The following is a 9,849-nucleotide window of genomic DNA, read 5'->3' as shown; positions in this document are numbered from 1 at the left end:
GTTACGTGTGATCGATCGATCCAGACGATGAGCTAGCTAGTGGACATGCATTTCCCAAATTCCCATGCATGCACACGTGCATGTGCAATGTATTGTATCTATCAGTACGATAAGTCCATAACTATTGCTGCATGCGCACGGCCGGGGAGATGGCGGCGCGCACATGCCGCACCAGCGCCACTAGCACTCGTACCCGAGCGACCTGTAGTCGTCCTCCTTCCCCACTCCGGTCGGTGAGCTCGGCTGCGGCAAAACGCTGGCCCGATGTACTCGATCTGCATGCCTCCGTCTTAATTAGGCCAGGGCCCTGTCCTGGGCCCATTGCACACACTCACGGACGGTTCTAGCTAGTACTCTAGTGTAGCCTTTTGAGTTTCGACCGCGCGCGTGTTAGCTATCTGGTTCCAAATTTATGAACGCCCCGGCGCCGGCCGGTGATCACTTCGCCCGCTTGGCAAGTACAATACTTTCCCCTCAGTGAAAAGAGATTGCTTGGCAAGTACGGTACCTCTGTTTTTTCCAGAGGATTTACTCTTTTTTAATGCAGGGATATATCGATCATTCGAAAGTTGGAAGTCAGCATGAAATTTGCATCGTGTTTGCTCTGGCCAGCAAAGGACTACGCAGCAACACTGCTAAGCTGGCTCACATAGATTTATTCACATGCTCCTCCATAGTAAGTGACTCAAATTTATCAAATATGAATGTACCTATAACCAAAAGCGTATAGATACATGTAATATTTCGTCACTTAATATGGGACGGAGGAAGTAAAGTGGTTATGTAGCCTGCATTGTACTTTGCATCCCTGATTGCCTACCTGCATGAGAGAACAGTAAGCCATGCATCAGTGACGCGTTAGCTGCAACTGCAAGAGGTGGCCCCGGCTGGACCAAGTGCCAGGATGGTGAGGGGCCTGCCTAACTAATTCATCGACCACACCTTTTGGTTCGACTGAACCTCGTTAACAAGTATCCTGCCTCATTTTTTATCTTACATCTGCCTAATTCCGTAACATTTTTAAAATGTAGGGTGCATCAGTTTTGTTGTGGTTTTGCTATTTCTTAAATCACTGAGAAACAACTATTTCTTAGTCGATGATAACAACCTTTTGATTCACTCATTGAGATCCGTGTAAGATTACTGTAGATCCGATGGATAAGACATTTTTCATTGGATGCATACGATTGTCGACTGAGAAATAAGTATTTATTAGGCGATTGAGAAATAGACACTCCCTTTTTGTTGACCTTCGGATTTTCTAAAGTTTGATCAAACTTGTGGCAGAAGACATCGACATATAAAGTATTAGACTAAGATATTATAAAAACTAGCAGAGTGTCCGTGCGTTGCTACAGAATAATTTTTCTCGTGCGAGAGATCCGTTTTTTGTGGGGACTGAGGAGGACGGGAGCTTGCACGCGTGTCGTGCGGGAGATCGAGAGGAGGGGGCTTGCGTTGAGGATGGACGGAGATGGACGGCTTCAGGACCTGGGGTATTAGGTGGCATATTGGCGTAATTTCGGTGATGTGACGTACCGCGATGCCCGTACCATCACCACCAACTCCGATTTAATATATTAGTATAGATTTTAATGTTTCAATTGGTTCAGTTCAGCACACCGTTCTGGCATTCTTCCTCCCGTATTCTCCCCGTTACCCAATTTCCCTATAACCGTGGCTTACCTGAAACTCCATGGCTCCTGCTGGCCGCTGGTTCCTCATCAAGTGGCTGCCTCCTCCTCCTCCAGCGGACTCCGCCATCGCCACCTCCTTTCCTGCAGACCCGCCACCGCCTCCTCCTGCTGTGGCCCATGGCGCCGCCGTCTTCTGCAGTGGTCGCTGCCGCAGACTGTTGCTCTTTCCATAAGACGCCGTCGCCACCGCTGACTCCTCTTTTAGTAACGTTTGGTTTTGAGATGCATTGGTATTTTTTGGCAGGCTAGCTAGCAACGGCCTGCTCGTCGTGCTCGGGACGCGAGACTGGAGGAGGCGGATTGGGGCGTAACGGGAGGGGCACCGGAAGGAGGGCTGCAGGAGGGAGCGCCGCCACAGTGGGAAGGGGTGGGCTGGGGATGTCGCGATGTAGAGAAGTCGCTGGCGCTGTGCCGCGGGGACCGGGAAGCTCGTCCGCGGGGCATGTCGCGTTGCAGGAAACTGAGGAAAGTCGCCGGCGCGGTGCCACGAGGAGCTCGTCCGCACCGTCGCGTGGGGAGGGATGGGCATGTCGCGTTGCAGGGAGCCAGGGACGTCGCCGGCGCTGTGCCACGGGGAGCTCGTCAGCGCGACCAGGAGAAACGCTGCCGCGGACGGCTCGGATGCAGGAGGCCTTCTTTTTGCAGGGATTGACAACAGCTAAGCGAAACATTTTTTTTCTCGTACGGGAGTGACACATCCCTCGCAATTTTGATGAAAAGACCTACAACGACGTCCGTACCATCAACACCAACTCCAATTTAATATATTGGTATAGATATATTTCACAATGAATCTGACAATCTTCATTTGGCAACGTAGATATTGATTATTTTTTTTGTTAAAAGGTTGTTCAAAGTTTACAAAATGTGATAGTAGACAAAATTAAAAGTCCTATATTTGGAAACAGAGGAAGTGTGTGGTATGATCTCCCCGCCCCGTGAAGTGTGAACCGGGGTTCATAGTATCCATTGATCAATGGTAGTTCTCCTCTCTGCGCTGATATTTTCTTTAAGAGCATACGAACACAACATACTGAAACAGCGTGAGTCACACTAGCTACATGTTTTGACTGAAACACTAGCTACATTAATCAAACACACAGCGCACATTAGAAAAATATCTGACGTTCGCTGTCCACTCTTCTCACCGCTACTATGACCTATCTATGACCTATCCCTCCTGCTTAGTCTCTTCAAGCTGTGATATATAATAGTAATAGCCATTCTCGATTTAATAAACCACCCGGTCTAAACACGCGTACATACACTGTGGCATTCAATCAGTCATCCCCACGTTGCTTTTACCTGGTTGTGCAACCTGAACTAGGGGAGGTAACGAGTGACAAAGAAAATAAATAACTGGACACTGATGGCTCTGTGCCGTGACAGCCGATTTAAGAAAGCGTTTCAAGGAAGGAGAAGAGAACTTGGGGAAGAAAGCTACCCAATCACTCCCCAGGAAGCAATTAACTATGCTACGATCATGAGCCATGATGATCACTCGTCTTACCTGGCCGAATATTTCAAGCCTAGTGACTCATGCAGCGCGCCGCATCACCCTCGCCGGCAATTTTTTATCTCCCCGATCGGCCGGGTTGACTGCGAAACTTGAAACATAATTCAATGCCGACACGGCGGCGGCTGGTTTGTCCGCAAGCGCGCGCGCACATGGATACTACACTCCCATGAGTACATAGCTGGGTGAGGCGGAGGCCTCTGATCTTTCCCTCTCTACGGCGATCTACCAGATCTGGGCGGCGCGCCATGGCAAGCGGTTTCCGCGGCGGCGGCGGCGGCGGGCAGCCGTCATGGGCGGAGCGGTACAAGCCGGGCTCGGCGATGGTGCTCGTGCAGCTGTTCTACTCGCTGGTGGACATGGCGCTCAAGACGGCGTACGGGCTCGGCATGCGGCCCATCGTGTTCGTGGCGTACCGCCAAGGCATCGCCGCCGCCGCGCTCCTCCTCGCGTCCCTCGCCACCAGGGGATGCACGCTGCGGCCCATGGCCGTCGGCGCGCGGGCCTTCGCCCTGCTCTTCGTCGCCTCCCTCGCCACGTACGCACCGAAATCTCGGCATCTCCATCTCTGAATGATTGATCAGGCTGCCGCTCAATCCCCCCTTGTGCTGATTGATGTATTTGGTCGATTTGGGCAGCGGGACGGGGCAGTACTTCTACTTCATGGGGCTGCATCTGGCGTCGCCGTCCATGGCCAGGGCGACCACCAACCTCGCCCCCGGCATCACCTTCGCCATCGCGGCCGTCATCGGGTACTCCTTTTCTTCCTCCTCATCTGATGTATCCATCTTCCATCGCCAGCCCTGAAGTTGGCTGGCTAGAGCTTGCTCGCCGTTCGATTTCTTCCGGTGTGTTTAGCTTTCCGAAAAACTTGGAGCCCACTAATGAAGTGTTAAATAAGCCCATCTTGCCGGCTAGCCCAGGAGCAGTTCAGCATTTAGGCCCACGTGCCCTGCTAATCGGGCCCACGGTAACATTTGGGGCCCACCAATGAAGTGACCCCCAAAAAAAAACTAACTAATGAAGTGACTTGTGCCGTTGTGCGATTCAAAGGCCTGATCCATCTGCATTCGCAGGTTGGAGAAGGTGGATTTGAGAAGCTCCAGAAGCATCGCAAAAATCATCGGCACCATCGTCTGCCTCGGAGGAGCAATGCTCATGGCGTTCTTCAAGGGGCCAAAGCTTCTCGGCGCGCTCCTCCTGCCAACAACCGATGACTGGGTGACAGGAGGCATCTATCTCATGGGGAACGCCATATGTTTCTCCATCTGGTACATCTTGCAAGTAAGCGTTTCGTGCATATCAACACAATTATCCTCTTCTTTTGAATAATGGACCAAGTAGGATTAGAAAATATGCAGTACAGTTAATTATACTTTTGGTATCTGAAGACCATGCTCAATTTCAGGTGCCCATCTGTAAATCCTACCTTGATCCACTGTCCCTGGCAACCTGGATGTGCTTCCTAGCAACCTTGCAATGCGCGGTGGTAGCGTTTTTCTTAGAAGAAAACTATATGGAGATCTGGAAGCTCGGTTCAATTTGGGAGCTCCCCTGCATCTTATACGGAGTAAGTTCAGTTCATCCAAATGCTGAAATGCATGGTAATCCACACATTGTTCTGAATTGCATGCACTCACATGTAAGTTTATCCACTGAACAAGATTGAACAACTTTTATAGGGTGTTTTCGCCTCAGGCGCCAACTTTTTTATGCAATCTTGGTGCATATCGGTGAAAGGTCCTCTTTACAGCGCAATCTTTACACCGCTAAGTGCAGTGATCACGACAATACTATCTACGCTCTTCCTTCATGAAGAGCTCCATATTGGAAGGTAAGTACTCGTATCCTCATTTGTCATCATCAGGACAATAATCGCTGTTGTTGTGCATGACGTTTATGGGTTTTTTTTCCTGTCGCGCAGCGTGTTAGGTGCTATCACAATCATCTTGGGCCTGTATGTTGTGCTGTGGGGCAAAGCAGATGATGCAAAGAGCGAGAGGCTCGCCGTCTGTTCTAATGATTATGAAAGCATTGTAGAACAAGATTGTATCGGTGTAAAAGTAGAGAGTGAGAGTGATCTTTCAGAAGGATTGTTGTCTGAAAACCGTGAACGCTGATACTCCGCCATTCAATTAATAGTTTCGCAATCAGCATTTAGCATGTGGGTTCATAATTAGTTTTTCCATAGTTTGTTGGATTAATTCTTTGGCCATGCTAAAATGATGTGGACAGATTAGTCTGGCAGTCTGCTGAATCCAATCATATTTGATCCAAGCAGCCATGAACCCGTTACTGTCAGCAATTTGGCTTTAATTTCTGGGATGACTCAGGGTACACGGAAGATGGCAATTGGCGAGGACTGACCTGTGCCCACTACTAGTGTGACAGGAAAGAGTCGCGCAGAAGAGACAACAGCAAGGCGTTGCATAGGATTAGGAAGGATATTCTTGCAAGTGAAAGTGAAACGAGGATATCTCTACAGGTTGTGTTAGGCTGGACTTGCTCATCACAGGCTCACTGCTTTCTTCATAGCTTCTCTCTCTCGTAATACTTCTTTGAGAAGGATGGTAGAAGTAGTCAAGAACATTAAGGGCGCGCTTGCGCATCTGTCTGGACTTTGTCCAATGGTGATTAGCTGAAATGGTCCGAAAAATAAGGACTGTGATTAGATGAACAACTTGTGGTAGGCCATATAATGGAGAACCGAGTAAACGTAACAGTGACACTGATCGTCTGAAAACATATACACATACCAATCGCACTTAAGCCGGTGCCCAACCTACAGAAGAAAAAAAAAAGGATCGATCTTACAGACGATCAGCAGACCTGGTCAAGTAAGCTCAAAAGGCCTTTTCTTTTTTGATAAATCCCAAATGGAGACTTCCAAGATCGTATATTGGCAAATGGCTCGTTTTAAGCCTTGCGGTCTGCAATGGAGCCTCGTGTGTATTCAGGCATGTGCTCTGTGTCGCGGGAATTTTTTGAAGCGCATCATATCACTTGTTAAGTTTGGAGAGAAATACTCCCTTCGTTTCATAATTCATTCTTGTCGAAATATTACATGTATTTAGACATTTTTTAGAAATAGATACATTCATTTTTGGGCAAATTTGAGACAAGAATTATGGAACGGAGGGAGTAGTAGATATGAAATAAATATCATGTATAAAGATATAATGGTCTGCCATATCAAAGAACAGCATATACAACCTAATCCTGATCATAGGGTAAACTAGTAGACGAGCAGAGTCCAGAATAAACCTCGCATGTACAAAGCTAGATCAACAGACATGGTCACATGAAAGGAAGAGTACGGCGACAAGCGTGGCTAGCTGGTCACGATGGCCGGATCGAACCGATGCTGGCTCCGATCGATCAAGCGTATCCGCCCTGCTTGTTGTACCCGCCACGGTTGTGATTGTCCCTGCGGTTGTTCCTGAAGGCGCAGCAGCCGACGGAGTAGACAATGACGATGAAGACGAGGAAGACGATGCTGACGATGGCGGTGCGCTTCCAGTCCTTCTTCAGCGTGGCAACGACGCCGGCCTTGCACGAACTGCAGCCGTAGCAGAGCGCCGACGCGTCGTTGCCCCACGTGTTGCAGTCCGGGTCCGACGATGAATTGGCGCCGCCGGGGGTCCACTGCGTGCTGTTGACGTAGGTGAAACCGCAGCTGCTCGGAGGCTTGCAGCAACCGGACTGATCGCATAAGAAGCAAAAAATTGATCAGCCTCGGTTGCAATAGAATTATCATTTTGGTGCCCTACAAAAAGAGAACCTAGACATGCACAGGATAGAATTATAAAAGTACAATTTGTTCATGCAGGGTTGAATTTTACGACTCAATTAGTAACAAATTCCTTGGAAGGGCACCGAACCGTTGAATTGAAGACCTGTCTATAATTATTATTATTTCCTCCTCTTCGTTTCAATATTGTAACGGTCAAAACATTTGAAGAAAGTGTCAAACTTTAAAAGCAAGCAGGCCGGGCGTGCATGACCATTGCTTTGAGTCGAAGGAAAGCCCGGTACGTACTCCACAGATCGATTAATACGTTGACAAAATCACCACAGATCGATGCGGAACTCAATCAGGAACCTTCCTCGCCCCTTGATATTTGGGAGGATCATATCAAACATGACTATTCAAACGATTTATATCTAATACTGTATCTGACTAGAAGTCGTCCACGGATAAGTTTGGACGCCATTATGCTGATGATGTTTACCTCTGGGCTCTGGCACAACCATACACGTAACATCACCCCTAGATAAGTAGTACTACTAGTAGTAACATTAACTTGTTGACTTAGACGACGCTAGGATCTTTTTGTATATCTTTGCAAGGACATTATCGACGCCTAAGGAAGAAACTCATGTTTAAGGAAAAGAAATAATCCGCGGAAAATTAATTACTTACCATATTCAACTTATCCAGGACCAAATTTTCTTTCGTTTTTCGAGTGATATTATCAGATACTTATGGGAATTAGTGGCAAATATGGACGGTGATGAATATGTGGTTGGCATAAGATTAATGAATCAGTGCTAACCTCGATGGGGGAGAGATCGGTGCGGATGAATTCGTCCCAGGACTCCCTCTTCTCCTGCAGGGACTTGCAGACCTTGCTGCTCTGAAGGCAGCTCCTGATCCTGTTCCAGTTCCCGTCGTTCTCCACCCGCTTCTGGAGCCAGTTGGAGTAGTCGCCGAGCCTGTACTCCTTGAACCCGCGGCCGGAGACGGCCTCGCCGGCGCCCTTGTTTGTGACGACGAAGGCGAAGACGATGAAGCCGAGGAGCACGACGATGACGACGAACATGGCGACGAGGTAGACCCAGAGGAGCCAGGTGACGCGGCAGCAGGCGCCGACGAGGCCCGCGATGGAGATCACCATGAGCAAGACGCCGATGGCGATGATGGGCCCCGTCAGGTAGCGCTCGCACTCGGTGCCGTCGCCGCGGACGCCCAGCCAGATCCCCGCCGCCAGCACGGGCACGGAGAGCAGGAAGGTGATCGCGTTCAGGATGCCGATCAGGTTGTTGCTCAGCCGGAACGCCATGGCTCCTCTTCTCGCCGGAGGATGAGTCGCGGCGGTTTTCTTCGAGGGGAAGGTTTGGTGGTTCTCGAAGGTTTTGGGGGCGGTTTGTGAAGTGTTGGTGGTAATGGTGGGCGTGGCGGCCTCTATTTGTAAGGGGGGTTGGGCCGTGGGAGAGGGGAAAGTTCGTGGGCTTTTCGTGTGGGAGGGAAAAAGTGGTGTGGTGGTTTAATTGCCGATCTTTTGCTGGGGGCGGAAGATGTTGACCGCGACTGCCTCCTGGCCTGGGTCTGCAGACTCTGCACACGCAAGTGTATTGACCGGGGACTCATCCTGGCTCGTGGTTGGTTTTTAGTTCTTCTTCTCAACGAGGATGTGGCCATTAGGGAGAGCAAGTACTCGGATCACGCGTTCCCGTGGTCGCTGTCAACCGCCGGAGCGTAGAGGTTTTCAAATTGTTAACGACAACGATGTGTAACGATCGTACCGCGAGAAGATCGACGCGTTGAAGAAAAGTAGGGGTATGTCTCCCGTGGCCCGTGCACTCACACCATGTGTAGTTGTGTAACACCACGTACCAGGTCCACCATGATCGGTGGTGCTCTATGTACGTGCCATAGCATAGAGCATTCAGGAGCTCAAGACGAGGGCACCTCCAGCTGCGTGACCCATTTGGGCTGGCGCGATCTGTTTCGTCCGGACGAACCAAACAACGACACAGCGGGGCGCGACCCATTTCCGCACATTTCTGCCGGAGGGTCAGTTTCGGTCCGGCGAGACACATTCCCAACGTATCCAAATCTGGTCAAGGTTTGTGTTGCGCGCGGACGGCGAAAACGAGCGCGGACTCGATATACCCTGGCCAGCCTGTCTGTGAGCGGGAACACTTTTCATTCCCCTCACTCCTTCTTCTTCGCCCAAGCCACTGCCCTTCTCGCGCGCCCAGGCCATGGCGGACGAAATTATTGGCGCCACTCCTCCCGCCGCCCCCCTATCCTCCCCTGCTCCCGGCGGTCCAGCCCCGGCTCCCGGCAAAGTCCCCGCCCAGGAAAAGCTCAGGAAGCCGAAGAAGGAGATGACCCCAGATGCGAGGGCCATGGAGTCCAAGAAGAGGGGGCAGCGGCGCGTGCGTAGCCGAGGCCGTTGGACTCGCCGAAGACCGCAAAGTGCGCGCCGTCTGCACCCGACGGCAACGGCATCGACCTCAATGCGTCCCTGGCGGCGACGATGCCAGTTCTACCGAGTATGGTGTCGCGCGCCCTTTCCTTGCCTCCTCAATTTCGCAAGGCCGCAACCTATTCGATGAAATGCTAGCCACGACCACCCAGGCCGCAGGTGATTCGAGCAATCCGGAGTACTTTATGGATCCGGAATAGATCATGGAGGACATCATTGGCAACAACGAAGGCCGGGAAGAGGAGGACCTGTACGAGCAATGGGGGGTGAGGACGGCGTCAACATAGACTCCGAACCGTTGTATGTCGATGCCCTCGAGCACGCGGCCCAGCTACAAAAGAAGGGAAAAAGCAAGAGGATGACTGCCTACGCCGAGTGCGAGGACAAGCTGTTGTGCGAGGCCTGGCTAGAAATTGAATAT

At 50.6% G+C, this 9,849-nt stretch overlaps 2 protein-coding genes across 2 annotated transcripts; one reads left to right on the top strand and one right to left on the bottom strand.

Annotated features, from left to right (window-relative positions):
* Positions 1 to 3,175: 3,175 nt before the first annotated feature.
* LOC100846761 (WAT1-related protein At4g28040) lies at positions 3,176 to 5,373 on the top strand. Its single transcript, XM_014902778.2, has 6 exons — positions 3,176 to 3,751; positions 3,852 to 3,965; positions 4,290 to 4,497; positions 4,622 to 4,783; positions 4,896 to 5,047; positions 5,138 to 5,373. Exons 1-6 carry the CDS (start codon positions 3,462 to 3,464, stop codon positions 5,331 to 5,333), a joined length of 1,122 nt encoding a protein of 373 aa, XP_014758264.1. The 5' UTR covers positions 3,176 to 3,461; the 3' UTR covers positions 5,334 to 5,373.
* Positions 5,374 to 6,358: 985 nt separating this feature from the next.
* LOC100846244 (tetraspanin-8) lies at positions 6,359 to 8,394 on the bottom strand. The gene is made up of 2 exons (XM_003578097.4): positions 7,770 to 8,394; positions 6,359 to 6,915 (listed from the first exon to the last, which is right to left on the bottom strand). The coding sequence occupies exons 1-2, from the start codon at positions 8,274 to 8,276 to the stop codon at positions 6,592 to 6,594; spliced, it is 831 nt and encodes a 276-aa protein (XP_003578145.1). The 5' UTR covers positions 8,277 to 8,394; the 3' UTR covers positions 6,359 to 6,591.
* Positions 8,395 to 9,849: the final 1,455 nt, after the last annotated feature.

Source organism: Brachypodium distachyon, chromosome 4, assembly GCF_000005505.3.
Source record: "Brachypodium distachyon strain Bd21 chromosome 4, Brachypodium_distachyon_v3.0, whole genome shotgun sequence".
NCBI lineage: Eukaryota > Viridiplantae > Streptophyta > Magnoliopsida > Poales > Poaceae > Brachypodium > Brachypodium distachyon.
Note: the sequence above shows the minus strand (reverse complement) of the source record. Positions and strands in the feature narration are given on the sequence as shown.